Source organism: Nicotiana tabacum, chromosome 5 (assembly GCF_000715075.1).
Source record: "Nicotiana tabacum cultivar K326 chromosome 5, ASM71507v2, whole genome shotgun sequence".
Classification (NCBI taxonomy): Eukaryota; Viridiplantae; Streptophyta; class Magnoliopsida; order Solanales; family Solanaceae; genus Nicotiana; species Nicotiana tabacum.
Window position 1 is genome coordinate 69,209,102 of NC_134084.1, and position 25,290 is coordinate 69,234,391.

Below are 25,290 nucleotides of genomic sequence, written 5' to 3' on the forward strand. Positions count from 1 at the left end.
ATTTGGTTCGCCCGTGAGATTGATAAAAGAGTTTAATGTTGACATACTGCAAAAGTGAGTTGGGACGAGCTAACTAGGACATACTCCTACACCTCAATACCAAGTAAGTTTGTTCAGCTATATGAATCCCTATTAACCATGATGTGTGGATTCAGTTCACATATTAATCTGTAGTGTGAGAATTCACCATGAATTGATTAGCTTTATGCTGGCTGTTAACCTACCACAACCTTCATCTTTTGTTCGAGCTTGAGATGGGCAATGTGATAATTCAAATTGCTAAACGGTTGGCCTAATTCTAGAAATTGTGGTATAACATCTACCACAATTAGTTTACCTAATTGTGGTATAACATTAGTTTACATAACATCTACAAATTCTAGAAATTCGAATTTGTTACACTAGTTACATTTGTTGTTTATATTTGCTTAATTCATGTTAGAAGTTATATTAAGCGAGATAAGCAAACTTGATTTCTTTTAAGCCTTAACTGGTTAGCAGCCAGTTCTTCTTTGAAATCTCATGCCGCCATTTTTTTCTTTTTTAATTTTACGTTTTGTGTATCAACTGACATAGATCTAGTACATACTGTGCATATAATTATTCTCAATTCCAAGCAGAGCCCCACGTTCTGTTAGCTCCACTAACAAGTATTTAATTATAGAGAACATTTTGACAAATTCAACCACTTTGGTCTCATCATGACATTGAGTAAAAGTATCAAAAACACATAGTCAACCCTTTAAAGATAGAGAAAACATTTGATTTTTAGCAACGCAAAACACCGTTCTAGCTTTTTTACTTACCTGTAATTCAAATGTTGTTTTGTTTTAGAAATTAAAAGTGAAGAATAGGATGCCTTCATAATGAATGTAAACAAGCCTTCCTTACAATTTTCGATTAGCATTATTCAGTAAGAATAGGCGGTCAAGAATATGAGAGTTGCAACAAAGTAGAATCTGTGCAAGTAGAAGACACCGGACCTATCTTTTTTTGTTTTTTTGTTTAAACAAGCATTTATATTATTAAAAGCTGAAAGTACTATTGCATCTCTGCCCCTCGTGGTAGAGCTATTGCATACTGGAAACTGAACGCAAAGTTGTAGTTCCCATAGAGTCCGGGGGGGGGGGGTCAAAAAGCATAACATTGTGTTGTAGTTCAGTAGCCACGTGACTTCCAAAACATGCTAGTTGATCCGCCACTCCATTCCCCTCCCTAAATGTGTGATGGATCGGTGATAGTCTGGAGTTCACTGAGCACCAACCTGCATGCATCAAAATGATGTGAGTACTTTAAATGACCTGTGGGTAAGAGAGTGACCAGAGAGTCAGTCTCCACTGTGAGTGGAGTGAGGTGGTGAGTGATTGCAAGTTGTAAGCCAAAAAGAAGTGCTAATAATTCAACGTGTAAAACATTGGTGAGGTACAACGGCTGGGAGAAGCCCATATTCCATTGTCCAGTGGAGTCTGACGACACCAACCGTTCCTCCATTGCCGGTGGTAGGGTTGAATGCACCATCAGTATTAAATTTATAATCAGTGGTAGGAGGAGTCCAACACACTTGGATGGTTGTAGTTGTATGCGGTTTGGGTAGATTAGTTGCTAAATAAGCAAATTCAATGGCGTGAGTGAGACGAAACAGGTACGGCTGAATGTTTAAAAAAGTTGTTGTTGCGAGGGAGCCAGATATGCCATAGGATAAAAGGGGCGAGGATGGAGATGGATGTGGGAGTGAGTGTAGGCCGAAGCATCAGAGGTGCAAAGGCATTGTAAATATGATGGTTTTGGGGGAGAGAGAAGTGGAAGTAATGCCAAATTTGAGTTGCCGGGGGCAGCTGGTGAAAACGTGTAGAATATCTTCCCAGGGATTGAGACATATGGAGCAGGTGGCGTTGGGGATAATTTTCCGGTTGGATAATAGAGCAGCTATAGGTAATTTTCCATGAAGGAGGAGCCATAGAAAATGCTTAATTTTAGTGAGAATATAGATTTTCCATATCCAAGAATGATTGAATGTAGGGAGGGAGATACTGTGTGAGTGGAGAAAAAGAAAATAGACAGGGACATTGGTAAATATTGCATTAGAGGTGGGGCGCCAGTGGAGTGTGTCGTTACGGTCAGGGGATAGAGGCACGTAGGTGTTGTAGATGAGTAGAAAAATATATTGTGGGAATTCAAAACTGAGAGTAGGCAAATTATAGTTAGGTGGAAATAGAATATGATTGAGGGGTTGTATAGATTTGTGAGAGAGTAAATAACCTTGTATTAATTGTCTTAGTGATAAGTTTGGGGGGATCCAATGATCATAACAAGGCTCATGTGGTGTCTATTACCAATATTCCATGCCGTGCCTGCATGGTATAGGGCCGCAGCCTTGGTGAGACTCTTCTAGATGTGTGAGTCAGTGGGTGGGATGTGGATGGCCATATTTTCCTTGTAGGATGTAAGCCCAAAGGCTAGAGGGATGTTGGATGAAACGCCATGTTAAGCTAGGCAACATAGCCATGTTTTTAGGGTAAGTTTTTGGATACCCAATCCACTATTTTGTTTAGGCGTAGTAACTGTGTCCCAATTAAGGAGATGGATTTTGTTGTGGAAAACGTTTGAACCCCACAGAAAATATCCTTGAATGTGGTCAACATGATGAAGTATTTTGGGTGGAAGTAGATTATTTTGTATAGCGTATGTGGAAATAGAATTAAGAACCGACTTAATGATGGTGGAGCGGCCACTTAAAGAGAGGGATTTGGTTTTCCAACCTTGGAGAACAATTATTCATACGGTTTAGGATATGTTGGTAGTCAGAAGACCTTGGGTGATAATTGGACTTTGGGAAGCCCAAATATTTGCCAAAATTTGAAGTTGTGCGTATATTCAGAGCTGACACTATAGTATTTTTAGTTGTGATACATTTTTTGAACAGAGAATTGACTTTGCAAAATTGATAAGTTGCCCAGATTAAGCAAATAGGTGGTGAAAGATATTTGTGATGGTCTGAGCATTCAGTAGGTCTACTTTGGCAAACAAAACAAGATTACGCAAAGAGAAAGTGAGAAAATGAGGGTCTAACACGAGCAACTTTTATCGGAGTCCACCGCTGGAGGTGGATAGCTTCATCAGTCAATTGTGAGAGTGCTTCCATGCAAATAATGAATAGGTAAGGAGATGAAGAATCACCTTGTAGAATGCCACGGAAGAGTTGAGAGAAAGGGGTGGGTTTACCGTTAACTAGAATAGAGATGGAGGAAGTAGTAACACGAGACATAATGAGTTTAAAAATGAATTTGGGATAATTTAGCTTTTGTCGGGAGTAATAAAGGACCATTCAAGATGATCAAAAGATTTTCCGAGGTACAGTTTTAACATCATTTTTATGGATCGTCTCTTGGTTTTGCGGAAAGAATGTAGTGCTTCTTGTACAATAATCGTATTATCCACAACACGTCGATCAGGAATAAAGCTACATTGAGTAGGATGAATCAGTGTTGGTAGAAAGGGCCTAATTCTATTAATCAGGGTTTTAGTTATTTATTTGTAGATAGTGTTGCAAAGCCCAATGGGACAGTATTAGGAGAAGTTGGAAGGATGTTTAACCTTAGGGATTAAAGTTAAGAAAGTTTGGTTAATATGTACTAGTAAGGAGTAAGTTTAAAAAGCGTGCATACAAGTTTGTATGACAACATACTGAGTGTAGGTTCAATAATTTTCAAAGAATATTATGTAACTCAAGAAATAATTTTTGATACCATAGCGATTAAATAAAATAATTAGGGTTTTTAATAACCGATTTACTTCACTTTTTCAAATATAATTGATGCGAAAAAGGAATAAATAATAATAAGTAAATAAACTGAGAGAGTAAACGAAATAGAAATCTTATTGATGATTGCATTCTTCCTCCAATAGAAAATAAATAGTCTTCCAATAATAGAGAACATTAAGAGAATTCTATAATTGACAATATGACTTGATTTTTTTATGGGGATATAAAATATGGAAGGGGAAGGGGAGGGGGAGGGGGGATAAAAGTGGCTTTCTGCTGAGGTTGCTTCTGACGGGCTTAGCATCGGACCAATGATCACCCATGACTTCTGTGGCACACTAGTGCCACAAAGTAATACTATCACTCGTAACCATTTGCCTTGTTTAGTTCTTACCCATTTCTTTTAATTGCTTGTTACGTGATTGATTTGTAACGATTGAGATAATAATAACAAATCACGTGTAATTAGAAATTGATAGATCTTTTTTATATTCGTAGCTATTAATGACTTTAATCATCAGCCCCTTGGCTATATTCTTGTGTGTAACCTCGAAGCTAATATGTATAGTACATATGCAAACCACCCTGGGGTGTTGTCTACACCTTTTGAACACGGTCATTCCTCTTTGTTGTAATAACTCTCATCATATTTTCCACTAATATAGATAGTCCCTTAACTTTCTGAATATTCTCCCATTATAAATATTGAATCATAAACCCTCAAAACTTTCCTCCTACTTTCTTACTTTTTCGTTATCTTCTCAAAATTCTCTCTTTCTCTTCAAATTCCCTTCCTTCTTATTTTCAATGGCTTCCAAATCTTCTACTTCTACTATTTCTACTGCTTCCCCTCGTCGTGCTATTATAGTCAACGATCTTCCTTCTACAGTGGCTCCAGTTAGGAATAGAAGAGGTGATGGAAGGCTTCATAGCCTTGGTTCTATAGCAAACAGAAATACTTCTTCCATCAGAGGAGATTCTTCAAAATCTGCTTCTTCTGGAACTAGGGTGTCTGCTACTCCTAAATCTTCTTCTAAAGGCCAAGCCAAAGATGCCAATGAACCTTTGGCAGAACCTTAGTTTCTGAGATTGTTTCCCAAAAATTTTATTTTGTTGTTGATTGTACTGTTTGGAACAATGACTTAAACAAGAGAGAGATCACAATGAACATGTTGATCTTTACAGATCCCTTGTTAAACATGGCCATCTTCCTCTTGTTCGCAGAGAATGTCGATGAAAATCTGATTTCCCCATCATGGCTCTTGCTAAAAACAATTGAATAACCACCTACCGTGAAGGACGTGAAGGTCATTCTTTCGTTTAGACTTACTCTTTTGCCCTTGGGTTCGAACCGGCAATCGACCCGGCGACCATTAAATTTTGTCGGTTTTTCAATGTGTGCCTTGGCTAGGTAGTTTGGAGAGCAGTAGCGTGTTTGCTCTATTAGTCAAATTTGGTTTCTGCTCCTTTTGACTTTTCACCATCTTCTCCACTTGTATTCTCCCAAGCTTTTCTGTGCTGTTATATTTAAGCTTGCGACAAGGAGTAAGCAAGTTGTGGTTTAATTATTAATATACATGTCGAGGTCACGCCTTGACCTCCCACCACAATGGTGGCGATAATTTTTTTGTTTTAAAAGAAAAGCAAAGGGTTGAAATATTCACGCTCTCCTGTCTCATGTTTCTTTTCAGATAAATGGTTTTTGTATATCATCTTTTGGAAATTGACTATTGTATCTTTCTGATATAATATACATCTGTTCCTACAGCGGATCACGGAACTCTGCTCTTGTAAGCATGACATCTATGGAAAAATAATAAACATTACATATCAACACCAAGGCTCCAGATTCTCCCACAAGATTTCAGTGATAATGACATCTTTCCATCTTCTTCATCAGAATATAAAGTTGCTGATCAATTAATCTCTGTTCCTACAGATATCTTGCCCCTAGTTGCTATATTAGAGTTTTACAGAGAACTTGCAGTACTGAGTGGTGATGCTGAATCGACCAACCATAACCCCACAGACCAGCTATGTTTTATTCAAAACAGTTCACTCTTGAGCACAAGTGCATTACTGACAAATTTTGAAATCAAAATGCCGTATGCTCATGGCTATGCACAGATGAAGAAGCCATCAAGGGCATGCCTTTGTGTCTCCTACTGGCAAATATACATTAGAGCAACGTCATAATCAACTATGGGAGTGGTAGTGAGTTCTTTTGAGATGAGCTGCAGACATATTAAAAGTTAACTACATCAGCAGCAAGCGCTAATGCCAAGCCATTCAATGTTTGGATCATCCCAATGCCCCTTAGTAGCATCACCTTGTCACTAACCAACCAGGTTTATACAACATATCTTTCTTAAAATCGCGACCTGACACGGAGGTTGACTCACCTTGACGACGAAAACACTGCAGATAAAAGCAGTACACAATATCATCATCTAAATTTCAGCACAATAAAACTTGCAGAATTTCAATTCACCCTCTTTCTATATATATATATAGAAAGAGTTCTTCCAAGCAACTTTCAGGCAGCAAGTCAAAATGGGGAATAATAAGTCAGCACAGATGAAAAATACATAAAATGTTTTTTTTGGGATAAGGAAGGGATATATAATGTCAAGCAAGAACATGATATTACAATAAGCCATAAATAAATGAAGACATGACAAACCTTGTAACAGACTATGGTATCATCTGGATACATTGCAAACAGTTTGGTTCCAAGTCGAGCATGGCAAGAGTCACACACACTGTCGTCATTTATCAAAACATGTCGTGATCTTTCCTCAAATCTTGCTAAGCTTGCATCAATATCCAAAGCACGAGATAGACTATGGACAATCTGTAGCATCAAATATCATCAGATGCCATGTGCAAAAGTAGATTAGCTATAAATAGTGTTATTCTATGAACTGCAACTTGACTACAGAATAAAATAGTAGACCCAATGCAGCCAGGACAAAGATATAAAAGAACTATGCAATTAGGACATACTTTAATACAACGCCTGAAAAAGCATCCGAGAGTTTGCAGTTAAACTTATAAAAAAGAAAAAGAAAAATATTAACAGTCTTATCAGTGGAGAAAGAATCTGTAAGGCAACTCTGTGATTCAGTCATGGAAAAAATTGTTCTCTGAAAAAATATAATTCATCCAGAGTTCCAGTGCTGTTAAAGGCTTTAAGGTGCAGTTAAGCCTGAAGCTAGGTAGGTAAGTCGCTTTGCCTTTAGGAAGTAATCTGACCAGCCTTGCACCTCCATATCATGCAATGCCTGGCTTATTTAGCCAAGCATCTAATAGTACCCGGTTCAAGAGGGAAATGAAATCACATACCATAATGACTCAACACAAAGGAGAAGATGACATGAAAATTGGCATAAGCTGAGTACTGCTCAAGCGCAGTAAGTTCATGTCTCCAGTGACATCATTGCTGAAGTTCCGCATAACATAGACATAGCATATGTTCGTGCCAAAACTTTGTATAAAAAAACATACACAAAGTGTAACCCCCTTAAAGATAATAAATAAAATATATTTTCATAAATGCTCAAGATCAATGGAAATTTCAACACCTATTGTTTAGGACATACTTGGCCTTGACGATGATGGTGAAGTCGAGCTCTCAACATTCTTAATATTGTCTCTGAAGCAAGCTGAAGGGGCATATCTGGTGACAACCTCTGCAAAGTGAAACTCAACTCAGAATGAGTAGCATTTTGACATCTATCGTGACTTTGCATATATTGCCTTAAGCAAATTAGATTATTTTCTAGGTTATTAGCCTTCTCATCGCCTGATTTCCTTCAAACAGCACGAAAAAATCCCAGATGAATATATCATCTTCTATTTAGGTGTAATGAATTAGTCAAATAACATCAACACTTGGCCAATGAAACAATGAAAATCTAACCATTGATTTCCCCCAATAATTGAGAAAAAGAGTAACGTGAACATAAGTAGACCTATCAAGCCATGTGAAACAGATGAAATTCTTTTAATAGCCTTTAGAAATTAAAGATCGCCATAATAAAAAAAGTCAAAACTTCATCTTTCACTTCAAATAAAGGCAATTACAAAAGACGATAGCCAAGAATGGTATAATAATGTTACAAGATGCATGATTAGATATGTTAGGAAGTAAGCGGACTACTTTTAATACCTGATAAGTTCTAGTCTATATTGCTCGGACTCGGGTTCGGGTATTTGATCCGGGTGCGGATCTAGAAGTCGGATCCTTCATAATCTATATTTTAAGATTCAGGGGTGCGGATCCAGGTACAGATACGGATGCGCAGGGATTTGGCTAAAAGTAATTCAAAATTCTAAAAATAGATCTATAAAAGTATCCTAAATTATGATGGATATTCTGTGGAAAACTTATAGGTTACTGAGTGCAGCCAATAATTCAATCTTTCATTTTGAGAATTTCTCAAGTTGTAGGGTTACTGAGTGCAGCCAATAATTCAATCTTTCATTTTGAGAATTTCTCAAGTTGTAGGCAATACACACTAGCATGCAGTAGCTAAAATTCAATCTTTCATTTTTTCTCAAATTTGGCCATGGATTGTGGTCAAAGTACCCAATCTCAATTGACCACATCCGGTACGAATCTCACACCCTTACTAGTACCAGTGTCGTGTCGACAAGGGTTTGTAAGCTAATATAAAGAGTCCGTGCAACATAGGTTCTAGGTGACTAAATACGCACCAATGGCTAAAATTAGGGTGCGAAAACCCCAACTTTACCAATAAAGAAGAATACACTCAAGTCTTCCGAATTTAAAGAACATATTCCCAGTTTTGATAACCCCAATGTTTCACACACTACTAAAATTTCAAAGACTACAAATCCAAATATTTCAAGAGGAAAATATTGAACATCAAAACTTCTACTTAAAAGTACGATGAGAAGTTTTTCCTGTGAATAGGTTTCAACAATGACCTTATTTCTCTTGTACCACATTTTTATTTTTAAATTTTGGAGACAAGTTCTCCGACCTAAAAACCAGTATGCAAGTCAATCAGAATTTTAATCTTCCTTCCCATTTGAACCATGTTACTTAAATTAGAGGGTGGATACAACAACAATAACGACCCAGTAAAATCCCACAAAGTGGACCCTCGGCTCAGGAAGACGAAAATAAAACAAGAAGAGACAATTCATCAGTAACGTCAGCAGAAACCATAGAAATAGTAACATAAGCATAAAAACCAAAAAATAGATGACATGCAATAACAGTAACCAGTAATTAAGGCCCGGGGCTATGAAAAATAGAAAGGATAGTGTGGACTCAACATTAACCACAAGCCGTCTAAGATCAACCCTATCCAACCCCGCCTCACCCCCGGTATGAAGTAGGAAAAGCTCGACTACCCCCTAGCCTACAACCCTAATGCTTGGATAATCGTTTTTTTTAATAAATTAAATTTTATTGAGGTTTCGGGATAATGACACCATGCATACGAAGAGATAGAGAAGCTACACAAAAATATTGCTCCCCACAAAAGAGATCCAATCGTCTATACTACCAGGGATCTCGTTTGTGCATCAAAACAATCAGAGACAAAAAGGGATGTCTTAAACTGTGCACCATCATATTTCACCCCTTTGAATGCTCTCCTGTTCCCTTCCCTCCAAAGCACCAACACAACTGTTAGTGCAGCTACATTCCATAGCAGATAAAATGTTGAAGTGACAGATCCCAATGAGTAAAATGAAGCTAACTTTTTCCCAAGCTAGCTTCACATTTCCTCTCCTCATTGACCATTATTTATTTTTTCCCATAACCAAGAAATGCCAAGGGTCAGTTGGCGCACCGTTTGAAATCGGTGGATAATGAGTATGCGACTCTGCCCTTCTCCACTTAAATACCAAGCTTTTGTATGTGGTAGGATTAATGTTTGAACTTGTGACATGCGCCTAACCCGCACATCACGCGCTGCACTCTTCCACCTAGACTAAAGCCCTGCTCATTGCCCATTATATAAGTAATAGATGGGAAGAAGGATAAGTTTTGGTACCTCCAAAACCTGCAAAGGGTCTAGCATTTCTCCATGATTGTGCAGCAGACGCACAGCAGCTTTAAACATAGGCTCTTTGCCATTAATTGGTTCCAAATACATTTCAAGCAGCCTAAGAAGAGACCAGGAAGGGGAAAAGCTAAGAGAACATCTTTTAAACCAATAGCTAAAGAAACAAATGAGAGAATACTGTACTAACTGCATGTAAGCATCTGGCCTACCGATCTCGGCACAATATTGTTCTGCAGCTTCACAGTCTTCCAGCTTCCTGCCAGATGAACACAACTTTAAATTACAAATCCCACAGTTATAACTATCTCATTCAGAGTAATTGCAGGTTCAGGTATATCATTCATATCGCAATAATGTGGGTACTAAGCTTTCAAATATTTTCGCTTGTTTAAGTGAAGGACTTTCCATAAATATTGTCACCAATCCATTGCCCACATTTGGGAAACAGAATATCTTTTTAGCTGTTCATTAGTATGATAAAGCTTGTTGTGATTTATTCAAAGCAATAACCAAAGGTTTATTAACTTACAAGGCAAGAATTTGAAGCACTAATGTTTCTTGACCAAGCTTCCTGTAAAGAATAGCCTGTAATAAAACCATCAAAAACACAAGGACCGCAAATCACAACGAGAACCAGATGGTTCAAACTGTTAACCAGCAGAGATTCATAGGCGATTATTTCTATGAATAGCCTAAATTTTTTACTGACCTTCTCCAGCCATAACTCGGATCCTTCAATCAAGTCCAGCACCTCATCTGGATCATACAAGTCAGAGGACTGCAAAAAAATATGCAATCTCTCTCTGACATGAGTATCAAATATTGAGTTGTTTCCACGGTCTGACGTACTCATCTCCTTTTGATTTACACCTTCAGAATTTGGTATAGCATGTTCCTTTTCATTAGCATCAAGTGCCGATTTTGAAAGCAAGAGCGCATAAGTTGTATGGAACCGTGTGTCATCACAGTCTTGATCTTCAATTAACCACTGGAGATATCTGCATGGTAAAGCTTCCAGTTTATAATTCAAAGAAACATATAGACAACTAAATACCTCAATAGTATTTAGATACCATCTTTACAAGCATATATTATCAAACCAATCAGGTGACCAAGGCTGTGGTCTAGAAGTCAGTGAAGCGGGATGAGAACGATGGGAGTCCAGGGTTGACATTCAGTAGAGGCAAGACCAGCTTAGGTGACTTGTTCCCCTCCGCCTAAACCTTGGTGAACAGAATTACAGATACTCATATTGGCAGGAGACTGCAGGTATACAATGACATAATCGAACACCACCAATAAAAAAAACTAATACTAATAAAAATATCGATCAAACTAAGAAGAAATAAAAAGAGAAAATTCAGCACGCTACATGCTACTCGCTTTATTCAGTTCCCACCCGGTTAAGGAGTGACTGGATGCAATTTAAGGTTATTCCACCAGCTATTTTATCCTTTTTGTATTGGTAATTACTATGCAATTAGTATACAGCGGTAAATTTTCAAGTAGTCTTAGGCTACCTAATAGCTAGTTGATGAAAGGAGTGACTTTGAAGATATCGCTTGTACTAAAATGATCTAGAAGTTTATGTAGCAAGTCAACAAAGAAGCCTAAAGGACATACCGGGTCAACAGTAAACTATAAAGTTTAGTGCATATGTGTGTCACCTTCGGATTTACTCAGAAAGTCGTATTTTAGTTAACAATCGCCTAAGCCACACTACAGTCACATTATGTAGAACATTAAACAAATTCCAAGTTTTAATTAGTTAAATATCAAAACAAAACTAAAGTACCATCTTTTTCAAAAGAATGTATTATCTTAAAACTTCTTCACAGCATGGAACAGTTTTATGGTCATGGTGCTTCGAATAAATGTGCTTACACTATAAGAACATTGATCTACTCAAAGAATTGGCTTTCTAACTGGTTTGGCGAGTAAGATAAAGCTAGAAAGTTACAAGACTAAAAAATAGTACACTTAATCACAGTTCAAAAACTAGGTCTGGAAAATAGCCAAATGTCAAGCACTGACTAGACTCCACTCTTAAGGCAGCAAAATTTAACTCTAAATCTTCTGGAGCTCCTGCCAGATTCATCTTCATCTTCTGCTTCCTTTCAACCGCAAACATGAGCTATTCTAATTCTTAATCAGACTGTTCTCAATTTAGGTCTACAATATGCCTTTGCTATCAGAACAAGGGGGTAGCAGAGCGGGACGAAAAAAAGCTGCTTATCATTTGCAATGTGATACAGAACTCAGTAACTCAAACAATTAGTTAATAGGAGAAAAAGACGGTAGAACTACACTTTTCTTGTCGGATAAGTTAGCAATCTCCAAAATGGAAGCAAAAAAGTGGGACAGTGCAACCAAAAGTTGCAAAAATGTCACACTAGCCACACAACTAAGGAGAAACAAAATCAAGGCACCAATCACCAGTTCAGGAGAAAGAGACAGAATGTAGTTTGAAAAACAGTTGGCAAGGTAAAACAACTGACCTTAGAAGAATTTCGACTTTTCTGGGATCAATTGCGGCAATTACTTCATCTGTGATTGAAGACTTGCATTAAAAGAATGGCACTTAATGAAGAAACTACATTTTAAAAAACAAGCAAAAGAAAAGATATGCATGCTAACAGAGTCATTAAAAGTAAATAAGCTGATAGTGGCATATGTGAAGTAATATAATATTTTAATTTTATCATTCAAAGACCTAACAAAAAAACTGATAATACTTGCAGTCTTACACTACCTATAGAAAAAGAGAAACTACTTTTCTTTCTACTTCCTCTTTCTTAATAACTGAGAAATTCCCGAAGGCCAGCAGGTGCACGGTTGGAGAAGGGGCCCGCCCCTCTACCCTTCTCCACTTAACTACCATGCTTCTAAAAGCATATGTTGTGAGGTTCTCTTTTTCTCTTGTACTTGGATGACTGCCCCCAACCTCTTTTGATATATTTGAAACTAAACAATTTGGCATTGGGTGACTGGTATATTCACCTCTTTGATTTATTAGGCAATCAGGTATGCTAAAAAGAGCTTAAAAATTACACTTGAGAAAGTAAACATTTACTTCTCGAGAAATTAATTATCAGGCCAGCTTGCCCCCGTATCTCTAGTTTAGCACACAGAACGTGAAGTGTGGGTTTGGCACACGTCACAAGTTAGATCCCCCTGACTGAAATGTGTAGGTGCATACTCCTCCAAGTTTCGAACAAATGGGGCTGGTGCCACTAAATGCACCAAGCCATGTGCATAAGCAAGTTGTGTGTGTGTGTACTGAAGTAGATTAACATCAATACCCATTTTTAGTTACGCAAAATGTCCTTACTATCTCATTAATAGTAGGTACTTTTCTGGTTTTTTCAACCAAGAACTAAACCCAACTATCTATATTTCGCCCCTCTTTTTCTCTTTTTCTCCTTATGGACACATTGTTGTCAAAGGTGCTTATAAGCCCTGAAGCGAGCCACACAACATGTTGAGCATTTCGTGCTGCTTGGCAAGTGCTTCAATGTCATCATCAAGGCTCTAAGGCATACTTTTCTTCACCAATGAGCGTAATCCTGAAGAGGCAACACTAAGCAATTGATACTTCATTTATTGTAATTTTTATTCAATTCCTTTGTCCATATATTTGCTATTCATGCGTATATTTATTAGTTTTGGACTGCACATACATATTTGTATTTTTTTTCTCCATTTGCGTCTTTCTTCAGTGAAGCTCACGCTTTATTTGCACTTAGTGCTTAAAGTCTCAAAGGACCTTCGAGCTGGTTTGCTTTTTCGCAACTGATAACACCTAATATGGGTCTGGATATATTGTTGTAATAACTGTTTTGCACTCTACTAATAGTAACGGTACTATCTCAAGAAAATAAAATTGGAGGAATTGGTCTTCAGAGGTACTTAGAAGTAATAAATCTCTCAATCAATTCGCTTCTTCAGTAGCTGAAGCTAAAGCAATAAGCTCAGCTTCCACGATAGAGTCAGCAATAATAGTTTGCTTTTTTGATTTCCAAGAAAGCACCACCTCCCAAAGTAAATACAACTAGTAGTATAATAGGAATCATCATACCAAGTTTTCCATTCTGAATGTGAAAATCCTTTTGTGTACAACATGATATCTTTTGTAATACATGCCATAAGTATTTGACACCAAGTAAATATAACTCTCGTATGGAATGTCAATGTTCATTACCTGGCTTGCTTGTGAACTTGCTAAGTACCCACGTTGCATATGCAATATCATCAGGCCTAGTGCAATTAGTCACATCTCAATTTCCGTCTAAGCTAGCATACTCCTTTTGATATATCACATCATTCTCACTTTGCACAGAAAGCAAGCGAACAATTGAATCAAAGAAGTACAACATGCTCACATAATTGTACTATTTAAAATTGTATTATCTGTATGTCTTAAGTGGAGAAAGTGATCATAACTCCTATAGATCCACTATTCCATGATCTAAAAAGTGACCACAATTCTCCGTAACCATTATCTTATGTTCTATCATATCATTAACCCACTAAACCAGACGCTAATCTCTCATGTTCACATAACTTATTACCTCACTACCTTCCAATTTATTCCAAGAAAGAATTTTTACACCTATAAATAGTAGTATTTCTTACCTTGTGAAGGTGTGTGGAAAGTGTCGTAATGTGCAACAAAAGTGAAGTGTATTTGTAAGAAGAAAAAAGAGTTGTGAGAAAAGAAAAAGGTATAAATCTTCAACTTATTCACTACAAAAGAGAGTTTTACTTTGTTGAAGGAAAGTGCTCTTATTGGTGGATTTTTAGACTGAAAAACTAGTCCACGGATTGTTCGGATCATACAACATTGTTGGTTTGTTGTGTCTTGGAGGGGACAAGTCAAGATTTTTACTGCTGGAACAGTGAAGAATTTACTGCATTGGGCTTGAATATCCTTACAGAGTGCGAGGTATCCACGCCTAGCCCGAAGAACTTGTAATTTTTATTTCTATTTTCCACTGTAATAATTGTATTTTCGCGTAATTATATTCCTACTCTTTATCGGTGATGAAAAAGAGCAAAATTTCCCAAAAACAAAGGTTAATTGCTGCTCTCGCCATGGAGGAGAAAGGGGCTGCAGAATTGCCTTAATTATTGAAAAAGTAAAAGACGTGATCTGGACAACTCCTTTCCTTTTTATGTGTAGAATAAAATGACAATATTATCCATGATTTTTCAATGGTTTAGCAATAGCAAGGGTATTTTGGGTAAATAAAAGCAGGCATGGTCTAACCTACCTGTTTATGTAAAACATTGATTCAAGGCCAAAAATTGAATTATGACTATTCTCAGAATCAGTAGTTTTTATTTGCCTTCTCATCCAGCTTGCGATCGGCCTGCCCCTCCACACGGTTCGAGCCGTGAAAGCAACCACTAATGCTTGCATTAGGGTAGGCTGTCTACGTCACACCCTTTGGGGTGCGGCACTTCCCTGGACCCTGCATGAACGCGGGGTGCCTTGTGCTCTAGGCTGCCTTTTAATAAAATTATTTACCTTATCAAAAGAGATATCAATTCTTTAAACATCGGTGTGAGGCTAAATTTTACTACAGAAGAGCCAATTTTTGCAGATGGATATGAAATTTGAACATCACTAGATACCATGTAAGACATACCTGGTGAGAGCGGATCTGTTCTATTCTCCGATATGAGCACTTGAACAGCTAACACCTGATTGATGTCTGCAATCTAAAATGGAAATTAATACTCTCAATTAGCATGTCGAAAGCAGAAAGCACCTGAAAACCGAAAAGAATGCCATACCCATCCGAGATGTTGCAGTACTAACTCCTGATCAGATGATGCCTCAAGAATTCTTGAAGCCTTGGCTACAGCAGTCTGCTGATCAAAGGAATTGTCTTTTGTGGTGTCTTGTAAATGATTTGCACCATGTGAATCTTTCAAGTAGCTTGATGAATAATTTCGAGCCAGGACACGCCAGATTGAAAGAGACTTTGAGCTCATCCCTTTACTGGCATACAGAAAAGCAAGTGTCCGCAAATGCCCAGATTCACTCAGCAGTGATTCCAACTCCTCCTGCACTGTCCATTTAATTTTTATGGCTATCCTTCAGAGAAGATACCAGATCTCAACTTTAAGATTGAACTGTTTCCTAGCAAAGAGAGGTGCTACAACACCTTAAGGTCTACATACACAACATTTCTATGTTATCTACATCAACTTTCACTAAGATCTATAAGCTTTACCTAATCCAAAAAAAAAAATTCAGTAAGTATGCTGGATATGGTTGGTATAACAATTAAGTGTTTGATAAGCACTTAAAGGTGAGGCCTAGGGGTCAAGGAGTGGGTTAACACCATGAGAAATCAAGGTTTAAATTCCAACAGAGGCAAAAAACACTAGGTGTGATTTCTTTCTACCTGCCTAAGCCTTGCTGGCCCAAACCCCCCGTTGTCAAAAAAAGAGTTTGATAGCACATGCACAAGCAGATCAATACAAGAACTGTGTGCTGCTCATACATTAGACAATATAGGACAAGGTTATATAGACATACCACTATGCAACTGTTCTCAGATGAGGCAAGTCTTTCCATGTCATCAACACGATTTAGAGCTCTGTAGAGGTACATTAAAAGTGTGTCAACTCCCTCTCTCACTGAAGGAGTCAAATCTTTATGTCGTGATGCTTCTAAAAATCTGTTATAAAAGAGAGGAAAAACTAAGGACCAGAATAGACAAGTAAAACCAGATTGGACAAAAAACACTAGATAAAAGTTTTAAACAAGCAAACTTCACAAGTATCCGACAAAATAAACCAAATTTTGAATACTGAAAAACATACTCAGCATAATATATAAAGGAATGCAAGTGAACCAAATGGCAGAGAACTATATTAGTTTTCTTCCCATCCTAAATTTCTCTGTTAGCACCAAAGTGTCGATGCCAAAACCATGTTGTAACATATTAGTACAATAACTGATGCTTTGTGGTCAATTCCTCCTGTTCTCAACTTATGAAACGATAATAAAGGTACAAGCGAAACACCAATAGCAATTCAACTGAAACTTAAACTACAAAATTAAGACATCGCCTAGAGGAATTACCAATATAGTCTACAATTTCTCTGAGAAGAAAGAAAAAAACAATTCAAGGGGTCAGTTCACAGCTTTCTATCTATCTTAAATCCCTGCTAATGTTTATATCAACCCCATAAACCTGAAAGGCAGGTCTCTCTCAACCCAGAATTTCTCTAATTATCAAGCTTACATTGGGTGATATATCTGTGATACATCCTAAAGTCACCCGAAGTAAGTATTTCATATATCTATGTCCCATTCATGAATTGCTTCCAGTCCTATTTTATATAACAGAAGTTAAACAGGTTTTCTTTGACTATGATGTTTTCACTCCTAAAATATATTTAATTGTAAAATATTGTGACTTATATAGATTTTTATCTAAATATTATCTCATAAAACTTGAGCAATGTCCATATTGACAAACTCCATTAGTAGATGTGATTATGATGTCCCTCGATGAATTTACTATCTAGGAATCTTAAGCTAAACATTGGTAAGTCTTATGAATATTGAGGAAGACATTCATATCCACTCTTTCTCATTTTTTCTCTCTTTTCCCCCACAATGGAAGTGGGAACAGTTTAAAAAAAGCTCTCAAAATTCATGAGCGTGCAAAGTTGGATTGGACACTAGTCATTTTAAATTAAAAAAAACACTCTTGAAAAATCAAATATTGTTTTTTGGTTTTGGAAGGCTTCAACCCAGAAGACATGAGGCCAGAACTAGGACAAGAAGTTGGTAGTAAACACACACTCTTATAAATAGATAACCTGGTCATGTTTTTAATTGCAGACTCCAATAAACCAGCTCTGCTTGGTGGATTCAGAAGAAACTTGTCATCAACTGCAGTCTCTACACCTGCTTTCTTAAGGAAGATAGCTCTCTGAATACCAGTTAAGCCATCATCCACAACTTTTTCGAGAAGTGATGGAGGAGGGTGCAAGCCCCAATACCTATTCCTCGGAACCTGAGAAGACGAATTCCAGTGACATTAAAGAAAGATTTAAATAGTTTTTGATCAAGTATAGAATTTATTAACAATGGGCAAAAACACTCATATACAAGAAGTATACCAAAAGTAGAAAACCTTACAACAAGATATTGTTTTCTATGAATGACGCTCAATCTATGGGGCTCAATCTATGAATGGCCCTTGACAGGGAATTATGGAGGTCGAGCATTAAGGTTGTAGGTTAGGGGAAAAATTGTGAATATTTCTACAGCACAATAGAGTGAGACTAGCCAGTTAGGAGTTAGACTAAGAATGTCATTGCTCGTCTATTGATGCAGGGCTTTACCTGCTAGTTTTTACTATACCAGCCATCTATTTCGTATTTCGTATTCTGTATTTCATATCTCCTATATTGCTGTTATTTTATTATGCATTTTTATGGTACTAATATATCGTCTCCTGTTGCTTTTTTGAGCCGAGGGTCTCCTGGAAACAGCCTCTCTACCCTTCGGGGTAGGGGTAAGGTTTGCGTACATATTACCCTCCCCAGACTCCACTTGTGGGATTATACTGGGTTGTTGTTGTTGTTGTTGTTGACGCTCAATCTAGTATACCTAGAGGAACCTCGTGGGTGCACCAAAGGAAAATAAGATATTAAAGAAAAGGCAAAATAGCCTGAACGACACTTGTACTTGTTCGCACTTGTCATCCCGGCCCATGTACTCAACAAAGTCACACCGACACTTATAATAGTTCAAACTCAGTATTTTAAACCCATGTGACCTCACATGTTCTTCAAACGCTCTGACGTAGATGACATATTAGTATCCACATCAGATTTCTTGTAACACATCATGATTAATTTATTTTTTAATATTATATAAAATTATATTTTTTTCTCTTTCATTCCACCATCCCCTCATCACCTTCCTCCTCTCTCATCATCCTTATTCTCCACCATTCACTATTTACCACCACCTTCAAAACAGCCCACAAAGTAACAATGTTTTGATACAAGCAAATGAGAGAATGAATTCAAACTCTTATTTCCCATCGGTGACCACTCTTTCACTCTTCATTTTTCTCCCATCGGTGACCACTCTTTCATTCCAGTATTGCCAAAGGCGAAAAGCGTTGAAAAGCGGTCAAGTCTATCGGCGCTTTAAGCGTAAAGCGCAATTAAAGTGTGGACTTTAGTTAAAAAAGGCACAACGAAGAAAAAAATAAAAAAATATATATGCAATGCAAGAAAGCAGTGACAATTTTATTCATAATGATTTTCTCAACAATTAATATATATCTTTTTGCCAATCATATTTATTGTTTTGTACCGCCTAATTTATTTTTAATATTATATTAAAAATTATATTTTTAATATTATTCTTTTGTACCGCCTATTTATTTTCCATTCCACCGTCACCTTCCTCTTCTCTCATCATCCTTATTCTCCACCATTCACCATTTACCACCACCTTCAAAACAGCCCACAAAGTAACAATGTTATGATACAAACAATGAGAGAATGAATTCAAACTCTTGTTTCCCGTTGGTGACTACTCTTTCACTCATCATTTTTCTCCCATCGGTGACCACTCTCTCATTGTTCTTCATTTTTCTAATTCTCTTTTTCAATTCAACTCTTAAAAATCGCCCCACCAATGCATGTGATTCCTCTCCGACCACCCTTCACCTAAAACGCTTTTTCACAACCAGCACTCCACCATAACACCACTAATCAACCACAAAAAAGAATCGATCCGAAACGACTCCTAAAACCCATCATCAGCGGTGACTCCACCCAAATTTTTTTAAGATTTCTCTACCGGAAAATGGTTTGTTAGTGATCTTCTTGCACTTTTTCTATTTCATTTCCTTGCAAAAGCTCGTCTTCAGAAGTTGGGGGAAGAAAATGGGGAAGGTCGAAAAGAAATTTCTACCATATACTTGCCCCAATCTGGGAGTGCTTTCGAATCTGGGGTGATGAGGAGTGTTACTGTTGGATGAAGAGGTGATGGAGACAGTTGTGCTGCAGTTGGATTTGGGGTTAAAATGGGGGAGAGGTAATAAAGGGAAGAATGGAGGGGGGAGAGGTGGGGAAAACGTGAATAACCACTCTTTGACTTTTCTTTTCTTTTCTTTTTGTATTTAATTTTTTGTCTTTTTCCTCTTTTTTTGCTTTTTTTATTAGTTTAATCATCTCCTAGTTTAAATATTTATATTTACACTCCATATCCGTGTGAAATACACGTACTTTGTCCAATTCAGCTGACAAGCTGCCACATAGACTCGGCCAATAATCAGAGGGGCTTAAAACTTTGATTTTGAACAACTACAAGTGTTTGAATGAAACTTCGTGAAGTAGGAGAACTGTGATGTCAAAACCGAACGAGTAGAAGTGTCTCTCGGACTATTTTGCCTAAAGAAAAAGTTAGATAAAAAGAGCTTGCTCAGCAGAGAAAGAAACACATAGAGAGTCACACATCTAGCGAGAGACTCCAAGGGCCAACACATGTGATTGTGATGGAGTATCTTTTTTTAAGATGATGGCGTCCAGGTGAGTATCATATTTTTGGTGAATTATTGTTAGAGTTGGTTTGGGTGGAGATATTTCGATTTAAGAGGGGGTCTCAAGTTTTAAGATTTAACATGTCGTTTGTCATAAATAATGAATCCAAATGAATGGTTGAAATAATTTATTGAGGCTATTGAAAGCTGGGAAAGACTTCTAGATATAAAGAGGGAAATGGAGTCACAGTCCGGTTCTAGAATCAGATATGCAGCAAACATGTCCCATTACATTATACATGCCCCTAACAGAGGGAAGACAACGCTCAGATACACAAGGAACAAGAAGGGAGACCATTATGGGACTTGAGTGAGGGAAAGGAGAGCTTCACAATTTGTTCTCAAGTAGGAACGAAATAATACAAGGAAGTAATGGCATATTTACTGTAGATCGGTCTTACTTTAAGATCGGCTCTTAGCCCATTTTTATTTGCCTTGGCGATGGATGTACTGTCGTGACACATCCAAGGGAAGGCGCCTTGGTGCATGCTATTTGCCGATGATATAGGGTTGATTGACGAGATGCGAAGTAAAGTTAATGCGAGGTTGGAGGCTTGGAGATAGACCTTGGTCTAAAGGTTTCAAGTTGAGCAGAACCAAAACAGAATACTGAGCGCAAATTCAGTGATGGGACCCATGAAACAGACGTAGAGGTAAAGCTTGATGCTCAAGTTAATCCCAAGAGAGCTAGTTTTATGTATCTCGGGTTCTATTATCCAAGGTAACGGGGAGATTGACGAAGATATCGCACATCACATCGGAGCGGGATCGATGAAATGGAGGCTCGCTTCCGGTGTTTTATGTGATAAGAATGTGCTGCCAAGACTTAAGGGTAAAATTTTATAAAGTGGTGGTTCGACCGACTATGCTGTATGGGGCTAAATGTTGGCCGGTCAAGAACTCCCACGTGCAGAAGATGAAAGTAGCAGAGATGAGGATGTTGAGATGGATATGTTGTTGTACTAGGAGAGATATGATTAAGAATAAAGCTATCTGGGACAGAGTAGGAGTAGCCTCGGTGGAGGACAAGATGCGGGAGTCGAGCCAATAGTCTTAATAGCACACATGTTCCTTCATATTCCTAGATTTTTATTTGCATTATGTGATTTTGTTCGCCTCAGGTATTGTATTCCATGTTGCTATTATTTCCTGTTGCTATTATTAGTTGTTATAATAATAATGTTTCTTATTTCCGAGCCGACGGTCTATTGGAAATTACCCTCCCCAGACCCCCACCTGTTGGGAACATAGTAGATTTTTTATTGTTGTTGTTGTTGTTGAAGAAAAGTCTACATCAGTTGATGCATCGTGTGTAGGTGTGCTAGAAAAGATGTGATTCAGCTATTGCTACACTGTTTGAAGGTATATTGAGCATCGATTATTGCTCAGTGTTAAAGCGTGTCATTAGGATCGAAATCTTCAGAAAAAAGAGACAGAGAAAAAGAGTATAGGAGGTGTCTCACTTGGCAGGACGAAATCAAAGTGCAATAGGAGCAACGGGGAAAATGGAGCACGCATTACACTAATTAGTATAGAAAATTAGGTGCTCTTTGTAAAGAATCATGTTTTTTAGTGAAATTTTCTACTTTTGAACAGATCCCGTACACAAGTTTCTTCCTCGTATCAATAGACTTTACTTTTTTAATGAAAAAAAAGAAATAAGGGTTGAAATAATCACTTAGTTGAGTTGTATTTCAGATCAAAATTATCTATGGTCCAAGCAGGTGCAAAGCATTTAGCTTTAAATTTCATAATATACGAAAATCCTGCATATCCTAAAAGCAGCCCAAGTTGATAGGAATGCCAGCATACAACCCCAACATGACTAGCTCAGTACTCATTGTCACCCTTTATAAAATAGGGCAACCCGGTGCACTAAGCTCCCGCTTAGCTCAGTACTCATTGTCACCCTTTATAAAATAGGGCAACCCGGTGCACTAAGCTCCCGCTATGCGCGGGGTTCGGGAAAGGGCCGGACCACAAGGGCCTATTGTATGCAGCCTCATTTTCACCCTTTATGAGGGACAAATATTAGGAACTGCTGCAGAATATTAGCATTGCCCTAGTTAACTTATGCAGTAAGTTTGAAATAAAAGATTCCCTTTTTTTATAGGTAAAGCAAAAGATTCAATCAATTTATGGCAAGTTGTAAAAGTAGCAAAAGAAGTAGCATAAGCAGGACTAAAATGCAGCAAAGAAGAAAAAGAAAGAAGTAGAAGAAGAATGGACTGCACCTAGTTGGTCCTTTGCTACACAGCAAGAAAAAAAAAGGTAGACTGATACATATATTAGGATAAATAAGTATGGTATGACACGTTCTTTTTGCCTACATAAAACATATAGACACACTCTTCCGCACCAAATAACTAGACCGGGGCCCAATGACGGTGAATCGGAGACCAGAGAAGACAAAGATTCAAGAAAAAGAACAGATGCACTTAGTAAGACTGGATGGACTAACTGAAACTAACTTGACTCATATAACAGATGCAAAAATCACATTGTAGATTTATCAGCACATATACCATCATAATAACTAGAGATCAATGCATTAAAACAATAAATGCATGCACAGGACAATAACTGATACACCAGCACATACCAGCAATGACCACCGATTTGGGTCTCGTGTGATAAATGGGAAAAGTTCTGAAGGCTCCATTATTTCAGAAAGCAAGAAATGATCAACTGCTTCCTCAAAGTGTAGGTCCAACAGTAAGAGGAATCCCACTTGAGCATGGACAAAAGAGAGCATCTCTCTTGTCATTTCACCTTCATTTTGAAGCTCTTCAACCAGTGATATTGCTTCCCTAAAGTTCTTCTTTCGCAATAGATCTTTTATTTGTTCTTCACAAGGCACCTTTCGATAACACATAATCTGCCACCAAAACACAATTAGACATGAATTTAATTACTGTAAACGGGTAATTTTACAATGTTCTTTTCTCTTTTTCCAAACAATCCCTGTGCTTCTAAGACATAATGAAGAATCCAATGACAAAGAGAACCTGACAAAGCTAAGGGACCATGCATCTACAAGAATAATTAACGAGGCCTTCCAGTGAGTAAGCAGAATTTACTTCCATAACTTCATCAAATGCCTCAGCAAAAAAAGTTGAAGCTATGTTCTATTTCCTTTTTTTACCTTTTTGTTAAGGTCAAAATAGTGAATTATCAAAAAGATCATCTTGATACTATAGCTTAGGCAAGTCTCTATAAGAAAGTTCACAACTCTGCAGGCCCTCACGGAATTAAGTTATGCATGGGATGATTCAGCACAAGCAAAGGTTTAAGTACCCCTTAACCATTGGAGCGTATAAATTCTTAAAGACTAAAACCTAACCCAGAAAGCACCAAAGTGTAGACCTTTTATAGTTAAAGTGATCAAGTATTACCTTTGAGCCTGCCGCTACAACAACAAGCTTTCCTCTTCCATCCTCCTCATCAGCCACAACAAAAGGGCTACCTACTTCACCAGGAAACGACACTTGCTGAACGCAATTCCCCGACTTCTTATGATACAGCTCCAACTTCCCATTCCTTACCACCACAATATATGCCCCTATCTCCCCCATGGTCTCCGAAGCTTCACCGAAAACTAAACTACCACCCACAGGCTGCCCTTCACTATCCACAATAACACCCACATTGTCCACCATTAACATCACCTTGCACTCTTTTGCTAAAAACTTCATCCTTGGCGGCACGGACGAATCAGGCAAGGAGAATATCACACCAGAGAGCCCACTTGCATACGAATACAAATAGTAGCCACTCCTAGTTCCTACAATAACAGAATCATCTACCCATGATATACACATTATCCCGTCAGTAAAATCACCCTGAGCTTCCTTCAAAATTACAGGAGAACCACTCAAAACCAGCTCAACTAGCATCAGTTTCTTCCCCATCGCAACCGCGAAAAAACAACCATCTTCTTTTCCTTTAACCCCATTTGAAATAGGGTTTATACTGTAATTTCTACTTAAAAATCTCTTACTTACAACATTAACATTCTTCAACAGACTCAATTTTCGAACCGGTTCTAGTGAATTCAAGTCAAGCAAATAAATAAAACCGTCGGAGAGAACAATGAGTTTTCCGATATGACTAACAACGAGGATCGAACTCACAGGTTTGCCGATGATGTTCAGCCGCAGGTGGAATGATAGACCGGTGTTAGGGTTCAGGGAGAGTGAAATGACGTCGCCGGATACTGTTCCTATAAAAACTAGGGTTTGGGAATCGGAGATTGTGGTGATCGCTAAAGAAAGAACCGGAGGAATTGGAGGAATGGAAGGGTTTAAGCCGGCGAGAAGTTCTAGAACGTTCCGGGAATGAGATTTGGGCTCGGAACCGGGTTTAGGTTTCGAATTCGCCATTGGAGAAGCCGAGTGATCACTGACAAAACTCAACCATTGCTCCACTGTAGAGCAACGCATATAAGAATGACAACAGAACAGATTTTCTCTTTCCTTTATTTTTTTCAAATGATTAGTGCTCCAATTTACTCCCTCAACCTATTGTTGATCATTTTATTTTAACAAAAAATTTACTACCACTTTGTTTTTCATTTCAAAGTCAAATAGCCTATTTTTTTTTATTTTTTTTTAGATTAACACGTCTCAAGAATACACATCTTGAATATTAAGATGTGTATTAAGATTAAGATATCTGAATTTGAATACACATCTGAATATTAAGATATATATATTAAGATCTGAATACTACTTGAGTAATACCGTTTGTTTTTTAATATCTGAATATCAACCATTGCTCCACTGTAGAGCAACGCATATAAGAATGACAACAGAACAGATTTTCTCTTTCCTTTATTTTTTTCAAATGATTAGTGCTCCAATTTACTCCCTCAACCTATTGTTGATCATTT

At 37.7% G+C, this 25,290-nt stretch overlaps 1 protein-coding gene across 2 annotated transcripts; it reads right to left on the bottom strand.

The window, feature by feature from the left end:
• Positions 1–5,443: 5,443 nt before the first annotated feature.
• On the bottom strand, positions 5,444–24,914 carry LOC107796837 (vacuolar sorting protein 3). 2 transcript variants are annotated; one of them, XR_001650520.2, is made up of 14 exons: positions 23,795–24,914; positions 23,002–23,277; positions 17,653–17,849; positions 16,358–16,499; positions 15,607–15,879; positions 15,459–15,531; positions 12,306–12,354; positions 10,517–10,805; positions 10,337–10,392; positions 10,017–10,063; positions 9,796–9,907; positions 7,366–7,455; positions 6,447–6,617; positions 5,444–6,181 (listed from the first exon to the last, which is right to left on the bottom strand). XR_001650520.2 is itself a non-coding variant. In XM_016619663.2 (14 exons), the coding sequence occupies exons 1-14, from the start codon at positions 24,839–24,841 to the stop codon at positions 6,089–6,091; spliced, it is 2,937 nt and encodes a 978-aa protein (XP_016475149.2). In that variant the 5' UTR covers positions 24,842–24,912; the 3' UTR covers positions 5,444–6,088. The 2 variants fall into 2 exon arrangements, 1 of the variants encoding a protein (XP_016475149.2); XM_016619663.2 differs by having other exon boundaries at positions 9,995–10,063; positions 23,795–24,912.
• Positions 24,915–25,290: the final 376 nt, after the last annotated feature.

What these genes read in the sequence shown, in the direction of transcription:
- LOC107796837 (XM_016619663.2), bottom strand. Translation starts at nt 24,841, where the DNA reads ATGCGTTGCTCTACAGTGGAGCAATGGTTGAGTTTTGTCAGTGATCAC. An exon ending in AACAGATCCGCTCTCACCAG is followed by an intron (nt 12,355 to 15,458) that starts GTATGTCTTACA and finishes CTTCAATCACAG; the next exon opens with ATGAAGTAATTGCCGCAATT. An exon ending in ACCATCATCGTCAAGGCCAA is followed by an intron (nt 6,618 to 7,365) that starts GTATGTCCTAAA and finishes TTGATGCTACAG; the next exon opens with ATTGTCCATAGTCTATCTCG.